A 25,240-nucleotide genomic window follows, 5' to 3' on the forward strand; every position below is an offset into this window, starting at 1 on the left:
GAGAGGGGATAAATGAAGAGGAACCCACTTAGGGCTACCATTTATGTGTTAGACGAAGTCATAAAAAACATCTGTTAGCCAGATAAGACACTCCATGGAGAAAACAACACCCCATGAGAGGTCAAAAACCACCCACTATACTCCAACTAAATGTCTAGCTTTCCTTTTTATTTTAAAGCCAACAATTGTTTGTAATAAGTCCTTGTGAGTCAAGTCTGACAATAGCAAAGATTAATTCTGCATAAAAGATGAAAATGATGGGGCGCCTGGGTGGCACAGTCGGTTAAGCGTCCGACTTCAGCCAGGTCACGATCTCGCGGTCCGTGAGTTCGAGCCCCGCGACGATCTCGCGGTCCATGAGTTCGAGCCCCGCGTCAGGCTCTGGGCTGATGGCTCGGAGCCTGGAGCCTGTTTCCGATTCTGTGTCTCCCTCTCTCTCTGACCCTCCCCCGTTCATGCTCTGTCTCTCTCTGTCCCAAAAATAAATAAAAAACGTTGAAAAAAAAAAATTAAAAAAAAAAAAAAAAAAAAAGATGAAAATGATCCTACAAGAATGTATCCTGGTGTAGAGCCATCTCATCCTAAGTGATCCCCTTTATTGAAAAAAGAAAATTCCTGATCAATGATGACCTCCTCCCTGTCAAACCAGGATTCAACACAGAATACTCCTTTTATTTACTAAGACCCAAACACTCACACCTTCTGTGTGGTGAATCATCTGGAACTAACTGCAATTTGGACTTCACCCCCCAAGGTAGATACTACCCTTCATAAGAAAACGTTCCATGTTCTGTTCAGTAAAAGGTGCATGTTCCCGCCATGTGCTGCTCCCCAGGACTGTCAACAGACCCACTCCTTGTCGGGGCTGACTCGTGCCTGTGAGCGTGGAGTGGAAACTACGGCAGAAGCAGGCAGATGTGCGTCAAGAGCGCCCTATGACACGTGAAGATCAGGTTTTCAATGGGCCACCTCACAATATGGGCGAGAGAGCTGTGAGGAGAAGGAAAGGCAGTCCTACCCTCTTCTGTTGTTTTTATAAAACGATGAATCCTTCAAACCACCTGTGAAATATACAGCACTCTGGGCACCTGGGTGGCTCAGTCCGTTGAACTTCTGACTTCGGCTCAGGTCATGATCTCACGGTTTGTGAGTTTGAGCCCCGCGTCGGGATCTGTGCTGACAGCTCAGAGCCTGAAGCCTGTTTCGGATTCTGTGTCTCCCTCTCTCAAAAATAAACAAATATTAAAAAAAAAAATTTTTTTTTAGGGGCGCCTGGGTGGCTCAGTCGGTTAAGCAGCCAACTTCGGCTCAGGTCATGATCTCACGGTCCGTAAGTTCAAGCCCCGCGTCGGGCTCTGTGCTGACAGCTCAGAGCCTGGAGCCTGTTTCAGATTCTGTGTCTCCCTCTCTCTGACCCTCCCCCGTTCATGCTCTGTCTCTGTCTCAAAAATAAATAAACGTTAAAAATTAAAAAAAAAAAAAAATTTTTTTTTAAAAGAAACACACAGCACTCATTTGGGTTGAAATAAATTTACTTTTTTAAAATGGAGTAATGAGGGAGAACCTTAATAGTTAAAAGAAAAGAATTCTGGAATACACTAAGACCTAAAAAAAAAAAAAAAAAATTATTAAAATGACAATAGCCCACAAAAATGGCACTTAAGAAGGTAGGGCCAAGCTGTTTCCTTTGAATGAGCATGTATGTGTGTTAAGTTTAAAGTTCTCCAAATTTCTCCATAAAGAAAAATGATTCTAACTATTGCTACAATCCTACATACCATTTTTTTGAATAAATAACTATTTTTTAGAGGTGTTTTGTTTGTGTTCTAAGTGGGCTCCACACTGGGCATGGAGACTTGAACTCACAACTCTGAAATCAATACCTGAGCCAAGATCAAGAGTCAGACGCTTAAGCAACTGAGACACCCAAGTGCCCTGGATATAATCACTTTTTTAAAACCATCTTTTCCCGGGGCGCGTGGGTGGCTCAGTCGGTTAAGCATCCAACCCTAGATTTCGGCTCAGGTCGTGATCTCACAGTTGTGGGACTGAGCCCTGCTTCGGGCTCCATGCTGACAGAACAGAGCAGCTCTCGCCCTCAAAATAAATACAATATTAAAGAAACAAAAAACAAACAAAAAACCCCACATCTTTTCCAAATTGTAATCTCCAGGTCCTGGGTCAAAAATTCTTACCCTTATGATCACAGTCCCTACCAAGAGAATACAGGGATATACATTCTTCAGTCCATGCCACATGGAATATTATCAGCACAAACTTTTAAACTTTCATAACTTAAGAAACAAGGACTTACCTCTTCCTGCTAGAGCTGTGATCTTCATCCTGAGTATGGCTCAGATACCACAAAGATGTGTGGTGGTGCCCCTGCCTGCACTATCTCACCTGGACCCCTGGGGACCATCTGTTCCTCTTACAGATGAGGAGCAACTCTAAGAGCAGCCCTCAAATTCAATACTCTATCACCCAACAGCAAGAGACAGTCATATCAGGGCACTGCCTGAGGGAAAATCGTAAACAAGACCTCCTCACAGGCACCTTCGAGCCATCACTGTGATGCAATGTAAAGAAAAATGTACCATCAATTTACTCATTAACTTATTATTTACTGAGCAGCTACTTCTTTCGTGGCACCATGATAGGCACTGAGTGGGCTACAAAGAAGCAAGAACCTATTCAATTAAAGAGCATCTTTCTACCCATCTTCCACCTTACAAGCAAACATAAATTAGAACAGAGTGAACCTATAAAGGGCAAAGCCTGTTTTAATACAGACATCAAATATGCTAGAATCTGAAATGTTCCAATAGCAACGCTTACTGGAAACAAATCACTATTAAGCTGTTCTGTCCCTTCAAAATGATCTTGGGAGCCAGTAAACATTAGTCAAACTTGTGACAGACCGAGTATGTTAGGTCTGATTCACAAATCATGGCACACTGCTATTGATGTTTAAATCGGAACATCCTACCACCCAGCTCCCAACCGGGGGTAGGTGTCTTCATGCCTACATTTTTTATTGCAACCAAATGTTACTTTTATTCTGTGGTAGGGGACAGGGAAATCATTTTCTTTCTACCTTCAGAATATTACATTTAATCAACATTTAATGAACACCTGTTACGTACAGGCCATAGTGTTCAATGCCAAGGCACAAAAAGATACTATTCCAATGCCGCATACAAGTGAGTTAACTTAGTTATGCCTCATAACATCCTAAATGAAGTAGATGCTATTATTATCCCCATTTTACAGATGGAAACTATGCACAGAAGTCAAGCAGCTTGGCCAGGGTAAGGCACCAGGCAAGTCACTAGGATGAATTATGGACTGACCACAGAGCCTGAACTCCTGCTAGCATTCAATGTTGTCTCTCACTGATAGATGTGCTTTCTCCTTAAGAAACAACATCTCCGTTTCTCCTGAGGAAGGCATTTCCTCCGGCCAGGTTTTCCTGAGACCCCACCCTGGCAACTGGAGGGAACACGAGCTAGCCATACAGGCAGGTAAAATGCCCCAACATGATGGTGACTCCTGGTCTGGGGAGCAAGCAACAGGGCAGAGGAGGCAGGGCCAGTGCTTGGAGTGAGGCCAGAGGCACCGGAGAAGGCACCAAGTGCCCTGGGTGAGGGGAGCTGTGGTTGGGCTGGCTGGACAGTGTCCCCAGGTTGCTAACTGCAGAGAGCACCTACGTGCAGAGCTGGGGGTTGAGTGAGGACAGTGGCTGGAAGTGGGACTTCCTCAACCAGGGTGGGTATAAGAGAAAAGAATTCAAAACCTGCACAGGGGAAATCAGTGACCAACCTGTAAAGAGACAAAAGACTTAGGGGGCTTGGGGGCCCCAGTATGGGGTATCTCTTCCTCTCTTCCTCTCAATGCACTCGAGATGGTGATGCACACACAGAGTCACAAACCCGTCTCCCGAAACTCCCACCTCAAATGCTATATGTATTTAGTATTTACATAACTGCCTTTCCTCAAGACGCATGGTGTTTTGTTTTTAAAAATCAAGTCTTGCGGCAGGTCAGGAGGTTAGCTACTTGGCTACAAGTTCAGAAAGAAAAAGAACAGAGTGGCTGTGGTTGGACTAGGGCTTGGAGAGGCTTCCGAGATACCCACCGAACTAGATGTAGACACTGAGAGTCGCCCTTTGGAAGCACCAACTCCAAGAGGTAAGAGTGTGAAACAGCTATAAACAAATCCATCCAGCATTTACCCCTGGCATGAACCTCTCAGTCTGCGACCTCCCTCAAACTGTATTTATGCCTTCTCCCACTGTCTCCCCTCTGAACAGCCAGAAATAAACCCAGGGCTCTCAAACTCGAAAATTTCCTCCTCCCCCTCATCCAAGCTGGCCGAGTTCCAGGGATCTGTAAGCAAAAAACACGCAGCTCAGCGACACTGTACAAGCCCTCACCAACTGTTCAAATGAGGAGCTCCAAAAGCCAGAGGCTTCACTCTCCACCATATGACAAGGAACATACAGATCGATTTCATTATTCGTTGATTTAGACATTTATAATCACATTGTTGAGAAACATGTGAAATGAAAACACAAGTGTTTTTGGTTGATAATAAAGATCAGCTGATTAATGATTAACTGTTCAGTATTGGAGGTAATCTATGATGAAAAGATTTCAATTTTTATAAATTTGCTACAACGGGAGCTACAGGCCTTATGTTGGACCAAACCTTAGGAGAGTCCCACCGCCCGTCCACCTTGACAAACCTTTTCCCTAAAAGAGGTCAGCTTCCCCACACCTTTTTATGAGCCCTGAGACACAATGTCAGCACACATATTTTGGTGACGGTGGTGGGTGTCAAGTTTTTGCTTATTACTGTTGAATGTAAATATTAAGCTTTGTGCTTTGATTTTTTAAAAAATTTTACATACTTGACTTTAATGATGGCTACTGTCCCATAACAGAACTAAAATTCCACAAATATCCAGGGTTAAACCATTAGGTTTAATGTGATTTCACCTTCAAATTACTTTTTTAGTACAAAGTGTGCTTATTTTAAATAAATATGTTGATCCAAAAAGTGTCTGTTAAAATCCAGCTGTGCACATGCACTTTTTAAACATTATATGCTGTGGTTTAGTGCAGTCTACACGGGTCCTCTCTCCAACCAAGAAGGAGCCAGGTCCATCCATGCCCAGTGTTTTCTGGATTGGGCATGTTGATTGGTATCAATCAGGCACGAATTATGAATTTTGAAAGATTTAGAATTCAGAAACCATATTCAAAAAGCACTTCTGGGGCGCCTGGGTGGCTCAGTCGGTGGCTCAGTCGGTTGAGCAGCTGACTTCGGCTCGGGTCATGATCTCGTGGTTCATGAGTTGGAGATCCATGTCAGGCTCCGTGCTGACAGCTCAGAGCCTGGAGCCTGCTTCAGATTCTGTGTCTCCCTCTTTCTCTGCCCCTCCCCAACCCGTGCTCTGCCTCTGTCTCTCAAAAATAAATAAGTGTAAAAAAAAATTACTTTTAAAAAGCACTTCAAATTTATATAAAATATATATGAAGCCTCGTGATTTGATTTTGCATACTATTTGCCAATTGATTTTGTGAAATTTTTAAACAAAGAATACAGAAATGAATCTGAAATGAAATGCAATCTATTATAACAGATGCTATCTATACCTTTTGAATGTGAAACTAGTTATGAGTTGTAAAGGCTATTTATTAATGTACCAGGCAATAATACAAGGGGAAAAAAAAGTCTGCTGCCCTGATAGAGTTTCAACAAACTTAATTCCAAAAATGACCCAAGTTTTTCCCAGTTTTATACATGTGCCTTATGGGATAACTTCTGGGCCTCCAGTTTTCATTTATAAATTGGTGGAAGTGGAAAACGGAAAACGGTTTTAAATTCCCAGAGAAAATCATTGGCAACAAGAGCCTATGTCTAATGCGTGAAAAGCACAAAGATTGCAAATTCATCTTGAAGTCAGTATCTAGTCCCTATTTAGGATGTAGTTAGTTAATTATATCCATCTTTCATCCTAAATAAATATTTGCAATCCAATAATGCACTACAAAAAAAGCAACAGAATAAAAATGTCCCTACCCAGTGGGGTGGCTATTTGCACAAAGCCAACAAATCATTACTTAACAGAGGAAAAGGTTAAAAAAAGCTTCAATGTCCTCAGAGTCAACATAATCCTGGTGGTAGCAAGAATATAAGACAAGCAGCTAAAGGCCACCGTCCTCAGGCCACAACCCCAGACACAAAGGACCACAGGCATAGGTAGGAAGTGGTCAAATCCTTTGGGAGGGGACAGGAGACAACTATCATGTGCTTGGGGAGCTTAGGCACTCATGGGTACAAGTTAAGACTACATAACATTTTCCCTTAAATTCACCTGAAATTCAGACTGGTTTTTGTTTTCCTTTTGCCTTTTATGGATAGTCCGGAAATGAAAGAGGGTAAAGAAAATGAAGTAGAAAGGTACAGTCAGCACATCTTGATTAATCAGCTTATAGTAATGGAGACTACAGAGACACAGGAAAATTTATTTGATCTAATTTTAACGGAAAGAATATACAAGACGTAGGATTTAAAAAAGGTACGTACACAGAGGAAGACGAGACAGGATATATACACATACAAAAACACAAAACTAGTTAAGTTCAGAATAAAAGTGTTTTGGGTCAGTTTCTCTTCTCTATTTCCCAAACTGTCTAGTAAAGTTATGTTGCCTTTATAATTGTTTTCTTAAGCAGGCAGTGGACCCAACATTTGGCCCCAGCACACATGGCTAGTTGTGGGAAATAAGATGTTCAGGAAATAAACTACAAAAAAGAAATTTAGGTAACCCCTTCCTAAATAACCATTCAAGAGACCCAGGCTCTTTTTGTTTTGTTTTGTTTTTTGAACAAGGCAAGGCCCTTTACCACATGCAACTAATCTCCAAGAATCTTTGAGCATAAAAAGTTCTAAGGAATTTCGGTATGAATCTTTTTTGATGGTCTACCTTTCTGGTCATAAACCTGATGAAGTATCTTACTAACTGCAGAAGAAACAACACAGGAATGAGATGCCCACAGCTTTAAGTAAGCCTCTTAGGAGACAATCTACACATGTTTATTTATATAAACTAATTAAAGATGGCCAGAAACAGAAACAGAAAATTTTTTAATTCTGTTGGAATTAACAGAGTCCAACAACTCCAATTAGAAGAAAACGCTACCACGGCAGAAATGGACACAGAGAGACTATCAGGACCAGAACATGACCCTGTGAGGAATTCTTCTTACATGTGTGCATGCTGCATATATGGATGTGTATAAGTATATGCACACATCATATAATTTGCAATGTGTGTGCAGCTGTCCACCATAATGACAGTTTTCCACTGTAACGAAAGACAGAAAGAAAATGTCTATGTTTCCATTAACTCCAAAATCAGGCACAGACTCAGGGATGCCTTCCCACCGCATCCTGCCAGTCCACCGGCTGCCCTGCCAGGCCTTCCATAGGTTCCCTAGGTCAGCCGCATCTGTTTACTTTCTCCAGCAGAGCCATGGCCTTTCCTCCCCAAGCACTGTCCCTGGGTCCAGCTGTCGGTATAACGGACCAACAGAAGACCAGCAGTTGAGGAAACTGATTTCCCCTGAATACTTCTGAGAGGCTCTTTCTTGGGAGTCAGGGCAACTTGGCTATCTCTATAGCTGAAAATGGTACTTGCTGGTTGTACTTGACGCCTACTTCTCCGGTTCTCACCTTCCTGGAAGTCTACTTTTCGGTTACAAAACTGTTTACCTTGGCTTAGGACAAGAGGGGCCCTCCCTCCTTCAAGTGTGTTTCCCAGTCCTCTGCCTCCATTCATTTATTTTATTAAAGACCGAGAGTAAATACGCTATCCCAGCCGCAAGAACAGCTCGGGCTCCTTCACCGTCTACCTCAAATTAACAAAAAAGGGCCGAGGGTTTTGCGATACACCCATTTCTGATTTGGGCAGGATCCACATCGAGTTAAATCCTCTTACTGCTGATAAAGTCTCAGAGTAGGCAACACTTCCAGAACAAACTGGCCCCAAAGTCTGGAAGCTGACTTTTAAACTTTTAACAGTAATGAAGCCACATAAAAATTAAAAAAAAAATACTTTTAAAGAGTTATAGGAAAATCATCAGTGGACACTCAGACAAATAGCCCTGCTTAAAATCTTCCGCCTTTCGTTGCCAACGAAGCATCATGGAAAACTAGAACTCCACTACCATAAGCTTACTTCGGTATCGGTTCCAGCTTGCCCTCCTCCCCCTTCCCAAAGCTTTGATAACAACTGGTGCTCTAAAGTGGCTTCTTGCAAAGCCCCCCAGCCATGACACTAATGTTATAAACAATCACAATCACGTGTGACAAGGGCATCTTAAATATGGGAAAGTCGAAGGCACGTGCTGCACCACTGACATCAAAATTAAAGCCGCACTCAGGAAACAGGGCTCTCCAGATCCACTCACTAAAGTGATAGAAGGTACTAGGTGCCTGACATTTATCAGGATAATTCTGTATATGTGTCTATGACCCTGTATACTTTATCTTGGCCAAATCTCTCTTTTTTAGCAGTTGAAAAGTTTAACACCAGATAGATCACCCAAGGGTTGTAATTCACTGTTGTATTAAGGGTCTAATGTCTTAGTGTCTTAATTTGTAAACCACTTTAAGACTTTCAGAAAGTAAACAAACAAACAAAGACTTCATGACTAGTGCTAAAGGAAAAACAACTCCACGGGGCTTAATAACAAGTTGGGACTCCAGCCAGGAGTCATCAAGAATTCCTCAGTCCCTGAAGTCATAGGGTTTGGAGTAAATCCAAATGGGATTTTACTTTTTCGAATTCCTTATATTGCATTCCTATGGACTTCCTGTTCAAACCATTGTGAGGCATTTTTATTATTCACAGTCACACACTTCTACCATCATGCTGTTGGCTAGGATCTCCTTCTCCAAAGAAGGTGTATGGTTAAATTCCTGAGGAAGTTTGGAGATCACCTGCAGCAGTAAAGAGGTTATGTCATTTGCTGGCGTAACACTCACAGACTCCAAGTTCTAGACGTGTTTGTTAAATTAAATTCCCTCCTGATTAGTCAACACACGTTTGAGACACAACCCTGGATTTGCTGAAAACAGAGGTTTACTATCACCAATTACTCATATGGTAGCTTATCTGAAGTATCTATACAGTAACTCATGATTTTATGTGTATCAGTTATTATTTACAAACAACTGATCACTGTAGCGTTTCAAGGGCTCCGTGCACCAGATCGCTGGTGGTAAAGAGGTTATAAGCTGCCGCCCACAAGGAAAATTCTTACAAGCTGACGAAAGGTTGGTGAATGAAAGGTGACACTTTTATGGCAAACTGGCAAAAAGGAAAAGTCCTCGCAAATGAAAACTACCTTTAAATATCTGCCAAAATAAATACAGCTGAAACTAACCTATCACAGCAAAATTTAAAAACTCAGTTCTAAGAATGACGGGCTGGGGGGAGGTGTACGACAGGTGAGAGGCCATGGTTAACCAGTTCTAAGCTTCCTTCTGCAAGGATGAGACTCCTCACTGGAATTCTCTCAACAGGCTTCGTTTGTTTCTGTTTGCACAATGCAAACCACACAGCTCAGATGGAAAAGTTTTTGTATAATATCTTGGATGACCTTGAGTCTAGATTTAGTCAACAAATGCTCATTGAGTTCTCCCTGAGTGCCAAGCGCTAGGATAACACACAATCCTGGCGCTCGAATGGATCACAATGAGGCAGGGAGGCAGAAATGTGAACTCTAACACAGTGTGAAAAGTGCTCTAACAAGGGAAGGAGAAAGTGCTATTTATGGGCACTGGGGGTGGGGGGATGGCAATGCTTTTTCCTGGGCAGGGCAGGAAGTCCTCACAAAGGAAGCAGCACAAAATGGTAGGGTTTGAGGGATGAGAACACATTCTCAAGGATGTAAAGATAATTAGGGGGAGTCTGAAAGCGGACACCACGCCCATTTTCCGGTTGCTGGCTTTGCCCCCAAACTTCTGGTTGCGACAGATATTAGGAAGCATGTGTCAAACAGATCTCATCTTCTGCATTCTCAAAGGGTCTCTGTCCAACATAAACTTGAAACAAAGTCGGAAAACCTACACCTTGAGGAGAATAGTCAGGTACTGAATGTAGGAGTCTAATTTTCCCTTACCTGTGGGCTTTTAGTAATAACATGCAAATTACCAAGGCTCTTTGGGAAGTTAAATGCTTCTACTAAGATTAAAAAAAAAAGTAAAGTAGGAATTATGTACATGAGATATATCCCCTCTAAAGAAAAAACAATTCACTGTTCCTTCTTTACTACTAATAATCCTTATGTTTTCTCGCTGCTTGTAGCTCCTTAATACCGTCTACTTTTCCAGTCTCTCCAGAAATGGTATCAGCCAAGCATTTCTGACTCCAGGGCACATGCTTACATATTCACACACAGTTTAAAAAATATAATACATGACTATTTTCAGTGCCAAATGCAGCTGTAACTATATATTTCTTTTGGACATGTTTTATGTTATAAAGCATGTAAATACTTTATCTCCCTCAAGTTTTCCAGAACTCTATTGGCAGAGTCTTTTTCCTTTCTCTTTCCAAAGCACTGAATACAATTTCCTGAATAGATAGTCAATAAACTTGGTGGCTGAGAGCTCACTCACCTTTTCCCAACATAGTCTTTGGAAATAATTTCATCTCCTTCCAACCAAAAACACCTCTGGCTTCTTTCATTTGCTTATTTCCCTGTAGAGGTATTCCATTTCTCACCCTAAATTTCTGCTTTTCCTTTCTGCTATCACATCTAAAATTCTTGTGTAAGGCCAAAAACTATGTTTACTGATAGCCTACCATAAATCATCCCACACTGCCCTACGGATAATAAATCTTCTGTCCCAATCAGCAAGAAATGAAAGAAGTCTAATTTTCCCGAGCTCCACTTGCCCACGTATAGATATCCCAATTAACTAGGTAGTTTAAAAGCCAAAGCCCTTTAATTAGAACTGTGTTTTCCAAGTGTAATAAAACAATGCACAATCTTTGTTAAGAAGTCATTTTCAGCTTGCTGATCTACAGAGTAGATAGTATACTTAATTTGCTCCAACTATGCAAGTTGTTTTCAGCACATACATAACACAATGCAAAGTATTCTTTGTACTGTGCCCTCAGCAACTGTGCACGCGCATGCGCGCGCGTGCACACGCGCACACACACACACACACACACACACACTCTCTCTCTCTCTCTCTCTCTCTCCCTCCCTCCCTCCCTCCCCAAAGGTATGAAGTTAACTATATCTTGAAAGGAGAAATTATTAACAGCTTCCTCTCAATGTCACATCTGGAACTGTATGTCCAGCTGCTGATGCTACAGATACATTTTACCATCCTGGATGCATCTTTTTAGGCCAGCAAGTCCACCACAACCTTGTAAAGAATCTTGTTTTATGAACTTTTATCACCTGCTGATCCATATTACATATTCCACAGAGTCAAATGAATTTTATGTACTGGCAAACACTTCCCCTCCAAACACTTCTACAGAACTCATCTCTGCCATCCTGTTAGTGCAGACACCATTACTGGAAGGGGTCCTCACAGAAGATTTGATGCTTGGCACCAACTTCTCTTACTAGGTGGGTTACCAGTAGCTGGAGAGCTGCATACAACCATGCTGGGAAGAATGTGGAGGCAAATTCTGGAAAGCATGCCTTTCAGGGCACCTGAGATTCGGCTCACACTGGGTCATGGCAGGGATGCCACGAGGAAGGAGGGCCAAAGGACAGCACAAAGACATGGGCAGGAGAGGTACCAAATGGACCTTCTAGCACAGACTCTGATGGCAGCAAACACACACTGAACACTCTGGCCACTTCTAAGAGACAAGGTTCTCGAGAGAAGGCCCTAGGCATTCAGACTCTCATTACTGACCCCAAAGTTTAAAAGTTCTTAAGTTCTTAATCTAACAGGCACCAACCAAGCAGGAAGAAAACCAAATAAAGACCTATTCATATAAAGAAGAGCAAAGTAGAACCTAGCTTTTCGGCAAAAGCTCAGGTTGGTAAATGAATACCACCCACCCCTCAATGGCTACTTCAGACACCACCATTATTAGCTATCCAGAAATCTACCCTGGAAGGGAGAGGATTAGATCCAGAACAGGATTTGACTTCCAATATCATGAAAGAAAAGAAAGGAAAAGAAAAGAAAGGAAAAGAAAAGAAAAGAAAAGAAAAGACGACAAGGCAATCCACGGTACTCCACGACCCAGAAACATTTTCTGTTAAACAATATAAAATGTCTATCTAGTATTAGCAGTCTCAGAGCAGTTTTACAAATGGCAGCCAAAAAAAAAAAAAAAAAATCTTGGGGAGCAAAAAGCAAACTATCACAGAAAACTAAAAATTAAATAAGTTCACACTGCTAGGGATTGGTGGCTTAGGTAATTGAACTGAAAGTGAGAATCACAGAAGAGATCTACATAATAATTAGCTGCTGAGTTTTCTTGTGTTGCATACTCCCAAATGGAGTATTTAGCATTCAGCAGACTTATTAACGAATAAATGCCCGACTGGAATTAACTAGCACCTCATTCTGGAAGGCTGCTCTTGGCAAAAATGTAATATCCACAGGGCGAAGCCAGTTGATGGCTGGTATACACTGCAGGCTGGGCTGAGTGTCGCATTCTTTAGAATAATTCATGTTACACGTCAAGTTTCAGAGCCACAGGTCCTCACCACCTGGACAATATGCAAAGGAAGGATGATGTTTCTAGACCCCAAGAGACAACTTCCCAAACTTCCCGGCTGGTCCCGTGCCTGAAATACAGACAGTGGAGACTTGCTGTCCCACAGACAGAGCTTCCCTGCTCCGGGGGCTCCCGAAACACACAGAGGTAAGGAAGCTGGCGTGGCCTGCAGCACTGTCCCTCTGCAGAGACTAGGTGTTTCATCCTCCCCGTGGGAGGCGCCCAGAGACCTCCCTGGGCCAGTACCCCTTCCTCACGTGCAACAACTGCTCTGTTTCTTTAAATCCAGCCTGCTCCTTAAGGAAACTCCCTGGCAAGTGAAAACAGCAGCAAAGGTAAAAGAATGCCGGGAATTTGGCTGCCGCCTGCAGTATTAGGGAGAACAGCAATTACTCAACTCTCTCCTAGTGTCAGAGGCAGAAATGAGCATGTGAATTTGGGCAAGTTTTGGCCTGTCTTTGCTCAAGCTTCTCCCCTTGTGGTATCTGTCACCTACCTACTCACAGTCATCATAATTAATGAAGTAAAGGAGAAAATGGAGAGAGAGTGAAGGCAGCAGGCCAGCGTGTTCACAGAAGAGAGGCGTAAATTCTACCCGCACTCCAGGCCGGGCCACAGTTGCCATGGCTTCAAGACTGCCAGCATTTCAAGACGTCAATAACTTCCCAATAACTGTGTTTTTGCCCTCTCCACCGCCTCTCAATAAACAGAACTATGTAAAAACCCTTGATCTTTTCCTCCAGGCCCTTCCCGTCGACAGCACTTGGCAAAGAGTCATGTAGACATGACCACTCTTCCCTTCCTTGGCTCTGCAAACACAAGGTAATATTTGACTCCTGTGTACATGTCTCACACATAAACACATAGACCTTACAACCAGAAGGGCCTGGAGATATCATCACTTCAGTTCCTCTGCCTTCAAGTAGGCAACTATTTAACTCCCTTTCCATAAATTAAGGTAAAGTCAAGGGGAGCTGAGAAGGTTTTATTTAAGTTATGGAGCTACTAAGGGATGACAGGAGATCCAGAAGCATGGCTTGTCTCCCGTGTCATGGTATATTCTCACACACAAGAATGTTGTGCTGTTTGTCTTTCTGAACAGCCTCAAATCCTTCCTGCAACAAACTGGAATATATATGAACCCATTCATTCTTTTGATTAAAACATGGAAATTTATTTGGCCTTTCACTTTTATGTCATAGACAGTGGTAATAAATTATCCTAAACTCTGAAATAGAAGAACTCCGTGGTTCTGAAAACACACAGCGTACTCAATCTTTCTCAAACCATTTAAGAATCTTTCTACTTTGGTTTTCAGACCCAGAACAATCTACAATTTATCCCCTTTTCCTCTTGCCAGATGTAAATACCCATACCTTCAAAAAAAAAAAAAAAAAAAAGCAATGCTCCCAACTATGGAAGGTGAGGAAAAGAGGAAACCATGTGAAGGTTTTCCAGATCTGCATTTGACAAGATGATGGAACATTCGGTCTCTGCAGTTTTATAAACACACACTGAGGGGACTGAGAACATATGTCCTGTATGTAAGGTTCTTCCCACGTCATGGGTCTGAAGTGGTCCAATGGATTCCTAACATGAAAAGTCTAGTTCAGGTCAAACATCCTTAAGGTAGCTTTACCCTATTCTGGCAGGTCTTTTGGAATCTTAAAAAAGAAGGATCACAACTCTCCAATGTTGAGATGCCTTTTGTTTCATCACAGCCATGAACCGGTTTGCTTGTGGCCTTTGGATTCAAAGCTAAATAAGTTACCTCTCATAGACCCAGGACTTTGCAGGCTCAGGTTTCATTCTGCCCTGCCAGAAATTCCTTTCTGTTTTGAATCTGAGATGTTTGTTTATGGTTTTTGTTTGGAAATGCTAAATAAGACAGGCACAGTGTCTAGTTACAGCCTATATCTTTTTTTTTTTTTTTTTCCACCTTGCTATAGCCAGAGTGGCTGGTTGTTAAGGACTAAGGACTTTGCTAAAACTTCCAAAGAGCAGACTCTTCAAATTATCTTCCCAGGAACCTGAAATGTAAAATAACACCTTAAAATATAATTAACACTTAATTTGCTTTCTTAAATGTTCATAAGACAAATGTTCCCAGGCTATTTCAAATTAGGGTGTTATTTTTGGATTTGACAAACACATACTTAGACGAAACCCTGAAATTTGAAAGTTGATCTTGCCTTGCTTGTAGGTTACATGTTTGAATACCAGCACTCCTGATGAAAGACAGAAGTACTACAATGCTAGGTGCTAAAAGAGTTTCTGAAAGAAAATTCAACTTCTACGACGTGATAATAAGGTTTGGTTGCCAAAAGAAAATAGAAAAGAGTTGTAAACTATTGATTCCAAAGACTGTACCTTCATCAAGTTCTTTCTCCTTGTTCCTTAAGAGCCAGTAAAAAGCATTTACCTTGTGAGTCCTCAGACCATATTTACTGGATAAAAATGATACTCATTTGCAGGCATGAAAGAAGGGTGGAAGTTCTAAAGGGACAGGAACTCAGCTATTTTAATTCTAGGGTGTTCTTTCCTAGCCTCCCACTGTAGCACAAAGATGCTGAAGAGAGACCACAAGCCAAGACCACAGGAAAGCGGAAGTATAAGTCCAGAGGACGGACGGATGGAACAGACGGGATCAAGAAAAGCAATGCAGATGTCCTCCGGGCCGGACACTACCCCCGGCTCATTCCTAACCTGCCCTTGTCTTTGAGCTGGCTGTGACTACCACTGCTTCCTTCCTTCCTGCTTCCTTCCTTCCCTAACTGCAGTGACCCCAGCCTTGCTTGCTGACGCTCCTGAGGTCTCCCGTGGCTCCAGCGATGGCCAGAAACCCACAGAAAACTTCTAACAATAAAAGGAAATTTAATTTCCTTCCATTATACCATATGCCATCAATATTAAGAGATGTCACCTTTTTAAAAATATTAGTTTGAAGCAGTTCTCTGGCACTATGGATTCCAACCACAAAATCACCCAAATGCCCACATTCTGCTGAAACAGGGGCTAGGACTTACAGCAGTACTGGATGTCAATGTGAAGGAGGGGTGTGTCACAAAGTGGATTTTTTTTTTTTTTTTAACTTATAGATAAAAAGCTAACAAAGAAGAAAAGGAAAACAGAATGAAAATTAGAATTAACATCATCTTTGAAAAATCTATTTGGTACCAGGAATTATACTAGCCATTATACACACACACCAACACATGTTATCTGTGCAGTTTTATATATACATACATACACTCTCCAATCCTCTCTATAATATCTACTTCAAAGAAAGCTAGGAGTATTCCACTTTTACAGATGAGGAAACTAAAGGCCAAAACAACCAAGCAAGCTGGTTGTTCAGTTAAAAAATAAGAGCTGAGATCTGAACATAGGTTTGTCCAGCATCAACACCTAATTTCTTTTTCCTAAGACATCATGCACAGAGGCGTGGGAAGCAGGAAGGAGGGGAGCACACGCTCAGATCCCACTTGGTGCTGCACCCCCCACTAAATCCTTCCTGGTACTCAGTTAGTGCCCCTCTTAGTTGCTCCTGAGATGCTCAGCACTTCCTTATCTTGGAACTGCACAGCTGTAAGTAACTGTCTTGGATAGAATCGTCTCAGCTACCTGCCATTGGACCATGGCCCCAGAAAGCAGGGTCCCTATCATATTTACTGTGGCTGAAAAATAACTACAATAGCAGGGAACATTATCAGGTCTCCTACACCGCTCTCTGTTCTACATGCTTCATAAGGACTAGCCTTTTGCTACTTAAAAGTGTGGTCCCAGGATCAGCAGCATCTGAGTCACCAGGGGGTTTATCAGAAATGCAGAATTTCAGGCCCCACCCAGACCTCCTGAATTAGAACCACCATGCTGAATGAGATCCCCAGGTGATTCGTGCACACATTACAATTTCAGAAGCACAGTTTTATCTCATTTAATCTGCACAGCCAAGACACGTTACCTATTACTGTTTTAGACAGGGAAACTGAGGCTTAGGGAAGCGGCATTCCTGCAGTGTAGCACAAAGACCAGACCCATAGCAGCAAGTACTTGTGGGTAGAAGGATGGCTGGGAAACCGGTAGGAAGGAAAGGTCTGATTACAAGTCTGACCTCCAGTTGTGCCTAGTCTGTACCAACTGCAGCGGCAGGTGGGACCAGGGCCCCGACACAGGTGGGCTGCAGCAGCACAGGCTGCTTCCTCAGCTCCGGTCAGGCCAAATCCTGCGGTGAGACCAGCAGTGTGGACACTCCAGGGGCCAGAGGCGAACTCTTTCCCCAGAATGTTAGGGAAATGCACAGTCCTGATGATAGTGAGGACAGATGCCCTCCTCTTCCCCAAATGAAGTATCAGCCCGCAGGTAAATGGTTACCTTCATAACTCCCATGACTTAATGCAAGAAATTTCAGATTCCTCCCTATTTTTACCCCAAATACACAAACTGTTTAGACAAAGTTAACAAATGGGCATTAGAAAGAAAGGCAGCTAATAGCTTTAGAGGCCCTTAGTTTTTTAACTCAGTGCACTTACAGGGTTGGGGAGGAGGGGACCTGAACTCAATAATTTGCTCCCTTTCGAAGAGCCCAAACTCCTTAACTACCGATGATCCATTACTCAGGTAGATGAGGGCTAAGCAGAACAGAAGATGCCCATATCAGGTCGTTTCACTTATACTGGTTAGTAGCTTTGTTGTTCTTAAGTATTTACCACCTGCCAGTAATTGTTCCAAGTCCTTCACAGGAATCCATTTGCTGAGTCCCTATAGCAACCCTATTATTAACCCCACTGCACAGACAGAAAACGGAGATGCACAGAAGTACAGATTTGACTTTGGACACCAAGTTTCTAACTATGATATCTTTTCATCAAAGTATAAATATTTTGCATGAGGAATTAATTGAGGCTGGGGAAGGGAGGTAAAGAATTGAAATCTGTTCAGGAAAGAAGGACCTTTTTAACATTTTTTTTCATGTGGGCCCAAAATGAACACTCACTAGTGTTTACCTTGAGAGCATTCTTAAATCTAAGTATATTCAACTACTCCTCTGACCACAAGACACAGGAGGTCTCGTTGAAGCACAGAGGTTTCTCATTATTTGACCAGGCTACTGGCCAGGACAAGCAGCAGAGAGTGGGTGAGATTGGAAGGTGCTAGATAAAGGGATGCCTCTCAGCTCACTGCCCACGCTCATCTGCCTAGTGGAACAAGCTAGAACAAGGAGAAAATCACTCTGAAGAGGAAACTTGCCGTTTTGAACCACAGCTAGTAAAGCATTAAGAATGTAGCCTCATTCTTAGATGTTGGGAAACACTCTGATAGGTGTTGCACAGGCCCTAAGAAGAATGGGTAGAATCCCGTTCCCCACCCCCTCCTATTCTTACTTTTAAATCTAGTTCGAATTCAAATTCTCCTTTTCAGCTTTGCCACCAGAGCCTGAAAAGATCATCTCAGATCCTGTGATTCCCAGAACAAATTAGCTACCTATTTCACTCACCACGTAATCATGGATACAGACTTGGGAAATCACTACTACTTGGCTTGAACTTATGTCATCGTGTAGACTTTCTAACGTCTGGCTCCCTATTCTTTATTGAGATTAGAAGGGTAAAAAGGGTAGGGAACACGTTTGAGGGCCTCAAGCTCCCCAGCTGCCCCCTGCCTCAGCAGAAGGCATTGTACAGACCAGAAGGTGGATGAATGAGTGACTGATTTCTATGCCAAGACAAATCAGATCTTTGAAAACTCAGCTTCGGAGAATTCAGCCTCTGAGAAGCCAGGCTTTCAGTTTGTCACTCATGCATGCTCGGCCAGCCCAGTTTCCTCCACAAATAATTGAGCTTTACTGGGGCGTCTCCGAAATCCTGATGCTGCATGGGCCACATATGAAACCCAGCGGTACAGGAACCTGCTTCACTGAACATATTTTACCTTCCAGTCCTCTTATCATTGTCCATAGGATGGCGTTCACATGCTAAATAAAGTGGCACTGCCGTCTGCATGTTAGTACTGTCAACTGAAAGCTGTTAAACACGCCCACATTTTCTCAGGAATTCCACAATTAATGTCTGGAATGTGTTTTGGATTCTTCTTCAAAGGACGGCACAGTTGCCCTAAGATGAATTCAATATTTTTCCCTTCTTCCATTAGTCATTCTTCGGTCTTCCCGCTCCATTATCCTTGTAGGGTCATCTACTTGTTTTCCCCAACTTATAACGCCTGTCTCCAGCATCCCCAAGCTGGCCCCCTTTTTTGTCCTACATTTTGTAACTACATCTAATCAAGCCCCCAGGACACAGAAACCTGCCCCATCTCACCACATACGGCCTATCATCGGATGCAATGCCCACAGCTTCAGGATTCTTCGGGCAGTTTTCTTCTTAAATTGACCTGTTCCTAACTGCATTGCCATCATAACTGTGGATTCTCCTGGTCACTGTTAAGCACGAATTAATGGCAGCAAATATCTCTAGATTTGAGGCTTGCTATTTTTGCCTTTCTGGTACTATGCAATTCGTTTGCCCTTTGCCAAGTGTTTTATGTGACTGGACTCCTGAATAACAGTGAGGATTCTGTAAGCTTGAGAGTCAAAGACAAGGTCACCAAGTCCTGTCATTTGTGTATGTGAAGTGAATAGTCTCTCCATATTTCGTCAATATTTACTCTGGGGAGGAACTAATTATTTCCTTGTTTACTTGCGCTGGTTTCTCTTCCCATACCCCAGTAAGGTAATTTTATAGGCCCTCTGCTGGCTTCTTTCTCTCTCTGGCATCTAAGAGCTCACTCCACCTGAATGAAGACTTTCGAAATGGAAAGCAAAACACACTCTTCAAAAACAAGGAGTGCCGGGTGTTTCAAGTTTTCTAACGCCAATACAGGAGTATTAACTCTGCCCCTCCTGTCTTCTTTTTAATTAGTAAAATTAAAACCCATGGATTCTGGCTTTTTATTTTTTTAATGTTTATTTTTGAGAGAGAGAGAGAGAGAGAGAGAGAGAGAGAGAGAGAGAGAGAGAGAGAGATAGTATGAGCGGGGGAGGGGCTGAGAGAGACAGAGACACAGAACCTGAAGCAGGCTCCAGGCTCTGAGCTGTCAGCACAGAATCTGACGTGGGGCTTGAACCCACAAACTGTGAGATCATGACCTGAGCCAAAGTCCGAGGCTTGACTGACTGAGCCACCCAAGGTGCCCCATGGACTCTTGACTTCAAGTCCTACACAACACAGCAAGGAGAGGAGACCCTTGTGGCTTGCGCATAAACAAATGGTTTGGTACATTTTCTGGCCTCCTGTGGCCTGACCTCAGATGCTCCACACACTCTCTTCCAAGGAGCCATCATCTCCATCCCTGCCTTCCAGGGTTTAGAAAAAAAAAAAACTTTCTAAAGGCCAACCGTTTCAGAAAACAACATTGTTCTTTGCTATAAGCAGCCACGACATAACCACAGTCTGGTTCTCCTCCTCACTGCCCCCATGAAAACCGGGTGGAAGGAAAAGTTAAAAAACCTGTGAGAAATACAAGAACCGTGTTTTGAAGAGACAGTTTGGTAGACGCCGTGGTAAAAACACGGAAAGTTAAGTTCCATAACGATGAAGCTACTGAGTAAGTACGCACTGGGGGAAAAAGTTGGTGCTTACTGACGATAGCGATCGCCTGGCTCTTCTACAACAAAGTTCTCAGGGCAAAGCCACTCAGTAATGTCCACCAGGTTCCAAATCACTCTGTCCTCACAAACTGTCAAACTCAAGCCATCACCTGCCCTTTCATTACACAGAGAAGGCTGCTCACACTGCCCCCACCTCGCCCTCACCCCTTACAACAGACATAACGTACTATTCTACGTAAGAGGGAAAATGGTCCTTAGACCCCATCTCAAAATAGAATCCCCACCGTACAATCAAAACATTCTTCCTAGAAAATCCCACTTCGGTAATTTTTCAAAACTCCGTCTTTGATCTCCCATACAGTCTTCTTCCTCAGGAGTTCAGAATCCAAACTTGTTTCTCTGGCTTCTAGATGATTTACCCAGAGGCAGGCAGCCCAGCCAAGGAACAAGCCACTCAGGATGTCAGAAAGTGCAACAGGAGACTCACCTAATGAATGGAAACAGTAAAGAGACTCGTGCCCTCCTGGGGGCCAGAAAGCACTTTTTAGACTGAGAGAGAGCAGAGAAAACTTGAGGTACTTGGCTCTATGATCAAGTTTTAAAATGCACTTATGCCAAATAAAAAAATGTTTTAAAGGAATGATTTATTTTTTTCAAAACTTGTTAACGTATATTTTTGCGAGAGAAAGAGAGAGAGCGTGCACACAAGCGGGGGAGGGACAGAGAGAGAGGGAGACACTGAATCCTAAGCAGGCTCCAGGCTCTGAGCTGTCAGCACAGAACCTGACGTGGGGCTCGAACTCACAAACCATGAGATCATGACCTGAGCCGAAGTTGGACGTTTAACCAACTGAGCCACCCAGGTGCCCCTAAAGTAATGATTTAGTTGATAACAACCTAAACAACGCTGAAAAGACCAAGTGTACAGGTCACATGTTTCACAGGACATAACTCTTCACAGTATTTACTCTTCCAGAAATTTTTTTTTCCTTCGCTACTCTCTCTATGGAGAAGATGGTTCATCCATTTGCTCCATGCACATTTAGTGAGAGCCTACTATGGGCTGGTGTGCCTTAAAAACTTATGACAGTGAGCCACAGGTTGTCAGGGGTCCATTGTTACCCCTAGCTTCTCTAATTCACTATGTGAACCACAATTAAAGACATGGTATTTTTCCCCCGACAAAGCCAGAATGGAGAATAACACAAATAAAAAACTACTACAAGTTGGCAAACGGAACAATGTAACTGGTATTTAACTTATGTCCTCGAAAGCAGGTAGATTAGTCATGATAATGTTTCCATAACATGCAATATGACTTCTCAGTGTAGCCAATTAAGTAAGTTTTCAAAACAGTTTTCATTAACAGATACAACCAGTAGGGGTCATTTTAGTGCAAAAATTGCAGCAAAAGAGACTTCGACAAGAATAAAATATATCAATTCCTATTCATGTCAGTTATAATAAACATGGTTCAATGTGTGAATTTCTAAATAAAAATGGAAACTGAGGGAAAGACTAGCCATTGAGAAATTTCTCACAAACAACAACAAAAAGGCAGAAGGTCAGTACCAAGATAATTACTGACACGTAGAGACTCCTCTAATTCATAAAAAAAAAAAAAAAAGATTAATCCTGTTTCCTGTAAATCTTGTAGTAAAATGAAAATCCTTGAAATTTTAGACACACGACTGACAATATCTGTGTATGTGTCCACTATATTATGCCAGGTAAAACTGTTCTTCTCACTTGAGTTTCATGGATTTAGAATACAACTTGACCACTGCTTTTAGAAATCTAAAAATAAAATAATAAATGCCAGACACCCAGTTTGGGCAGCTGAAAACAGTCTTGCTAAATAAGAAGTGTTGCTGGAGAAATGCTAACTGAGATACAATCATGGGAACAAATACTTCCAAGGATCTTCAAGGCTAATACCAAGTGCACAGGGTGTCACCAAAAAAAAAAAAAAAAAAAAAAAAAAAAAAAAAAAAAGAAGCTAAGAGATCCCATCATTTCAGAGGAAGGAAAAGCTCACTGACAAACTGCCAAAATAATTCTATACTGTGATACCGGAAGATTGGTACCAAAACATTTGATTGCCGTGAATGTTCCTGGAGCTTCACATTTCCTTCACCAGAAATACATCACGAAGAAACAAAACGAGGGTTAGAATCGTTAAAACCTCCAAAAGTCCTTCGCAGGGCATAGCAGTTTCCACTGCATTTAACCTTGTTTCATGTTGCTTGTTCTTTTTAGATTTATGGGAGGCTGGCGTAAGTAAATTATACACTCCAAGTGGCAGGGTTCAAGGATGAATCGTTTAGTCCAACCCATTCAGAATTCTCAAAATCAAACACATAAAATTGTATCAGAAGCTAATCTCCTGGCCATTTTTTCCTGATGTGAGAAATAAAAACACATGTTTTAACGTGGGGCTTAACCCCGGTTGGGAGGCTTTTGTATTTCAGGCAAAGAAACTCTTCTAACCCAGTCCTAAGGGAGCAGCGCTCCATGGCCCTTCCCTGTAAGAGTTCCCTTCACTCATTACTGCCCACTAGCTTCCAAACCAGGAGAGCCTTTTTCATTTTCCAGAACTGTCCAAACTCTCAAAACCAAAGGTATAAATACATGTGTTTGTATTTAAAGAAAATCACAGAATTCAAGTCTTTGAATAGACCCATTTTATCCTTAGGATTGCCACCTTCTTTTTCAACACCTCAGCACGATAAACACATGCACCCAGAAAGACGCCTCAGAAGAAACCCTTCCCTGGTCTCCTGGGTGCTGGCGGTTAGTAAGGCAGGGACCAGGTCAGAGGGCGCCTGTCTCTCCTCCTCGCCGCACCTCCAGAAGTGAGCCAGCTGTGCTCTGCACCAGGATGCCCCGGAACAGCATCATCACCCCAACGTCAGCCCGAGCAGGGATCCCGCTTTTCACTGGTGCTCACCCAGTCCTGCCCGTTAGCCAAATAAAAAAAAACCCTCACTGCCTCTCTCCAGTCCCCAAACCGGACCAAGCACCTGGAGGCCGAGGCAGGCACGCAGGGCTCAGGGCCCACGCCCACCCACAGGGGTCCACCCAACGAGGGGGTGGCTCACTACTCTAACCGCTTTCTCCCTCCGTCAGTCTCCACACCGAGGTGCACAATTCTTCGTGGAGAAAACAGCAGAACGACGCTCGCTGTCAAACAAACAAAAAGAAGGAACCGGCAACACGACACGAAACACGCAGATATCTGGTCTTAAAAGGCAGCCACGAAGAGTCAGCAACAACTTTTCACTCCTAGGTGCGACACCGCCCCCCCCGCACCACCCCCCCTCCGCCCCCATTCAGAAGAGAAAGCCTTTGACTGTTTTCAATAGGCAAATAAATGAGTAACCACCGTATGTAACTAACTTCCCCTGGGCTGACATATTCCGGAGCTGAAACTGATTTACATGCGAAAGAGGAGGAAGGGGGTGAAGGAAGAGCGCAAGAAAAAATAATGAAAGAGTCACACAGGGAGTGTGAGCTGAAGACACGTCTCCTGGCCAACAGAAAAGGGACTTTCGAGAACGGTGCGCAGCACTCCGTAGCACACTGCGCTAGTGCGGGGAGGGCGGCAGGGGCTGGACTCCCCGAGGGGCTCGCGACAGCCTCCGCAGTGCCCCCTGCCCGCGGCGCCCCCACCTCGGGGCGCGGGGCCCGTCCCCCCCTTCCCGCAGCCCTAGCCCGAACAGCCACACGTGTGCGGGTCTCTGCGCAGCCACCCCCACTCGCCCGCTCCCACCCACGAGATCCACCCTCGCCCGCAGCCGGCCCAGCGTCCGGGGGAGCGGCGAGCTGGAACCGGGGGACGCGGGGGCCCTCTCCCGGGGGAGGCGGCCCCCTCCTCCCGCGGAGCCCTCTCTCCCCGGGAAAGTCTCGGCCAAACTTTGTTCAGCGCGGCCAGGTGGGAGGGGGCCCGCGGCAGGCGGCCGTACCTTCGCAGACGCCCACTTCGTACTCGGTGATGGAGTCGCCATTGAGCGGGGGGCGGATGACACAGCGCAGCCCCCGGTCGCAGGCTCCGTGGAGCCCGTAGGCGCCGCCGCAGCTCTCGTTCCTCTGGCGGGCGCACATGTAGCAGCAGCCGCAGACGCCCTGCACGATGCTCCCCGGGCAGCTCCTGGGCTCCTCGCACTTGGACTCGTCGCAGGGCAGGCAGACCAGCGCCCGGGTGCCGGAGCGCGCCAGCAGCAGCAGCAGCCCCAGCAGCGAGACCAGGAGGTGCCCGCAGCCGGCCAGCCCCCTGCCCCCCGCCACCAAGTACATCCTCCTGCGCCGCCGCCGCCTCCTCCTCGCAGCCGGGCCGGGAGCGGGGCGGGCGCCCTCCCCTGCGCGGGGCACACGCGCCGCCGCCGCCGCACCCGCAGCCCGCGGTCCTCGCCGCCCCCCTCGGGGCCCCCGGGGCGCGCCTCCCCTCGCGGGGCGAGGCCCCCGCCCCCCCTGCGGGCCGCGCCGACCCCGAGCCCACTAGCGTTGGCGCCAGCGGTGGCTTCCCCTCCTCCTCCTCCTCCCGGGAGGGAGGGGGAAAAAAGAAAAAAAGTTTCCTCCCGGCAGCTCCGGTTCAACCCAAACTTCTGGCGGCGGCGGCGGCTGCGCTGGGCTCCAGCCCCGGCTGGCGGCGCCTCCTCCCTCTCCTCCTGCGCGTCGGCCGGCCCCGCGGCGGTGGTGGCGGCGGCGCAGCCTCCGGGCCGGTCCCCGCCTCCCGAGCCGCCGAGTGGGCGCGGTGGCGCAGCAGAAGGTCCGCGGCGTCCGCTCCGCGCGCCCCGCTCGCCTCACTCCTGCGCGGCTCCTCCGGGCGCTTGTTTATGGCTCGAGCCTCCGCCGCT

General features: G+C 44.5%; 1 protein-coding gene across 5 annotated transcripts in view; it reads right to left on the reverse strand.

Moving 5' to 3' along the window:
- The window catches only part of CRIM1 (cysteine rich transmembrane BMP regulator 1), a 189,150-nt gene extending 164,346 nt beyond the window's left edge, over positions 1-24,804 (reverse strand). For all 5 annotated transcript variants that reach the window (XM_019447655.2, XM_019447646.2, XM_019447635.2 and 2 more), the window contains exon 1: positions 24,350-24,804. In XM_019447655.2, coding sequence (XP_019303200.1) covers positions 24,350-24,680 — 331 coding nt within the window. In that variant the 5' untranslated portion in view covers positions 24,681-24,804. The remainder of the gene's footprint in view (positions 1-24,349) is intronic.
- Between the last annotated feature and the right edge of the window lie 436 nt (positions 24,805-25,240).

The sequence above is a fragment of the Panthera pardus genome, unplaced genomic scaffold, assembly GCF_024362965.1.
Source record: "Panthera pardus isolate Hobbes unplaced genomic scaffold, ASM2436296v1 HiC_scaffold_26, whole genome shotgun sequence".
NCBI lineage: Eukaryota > Metazoa > Chordata > Mammalia > Carnivora > Felidae > Panthera > Panthera pardus.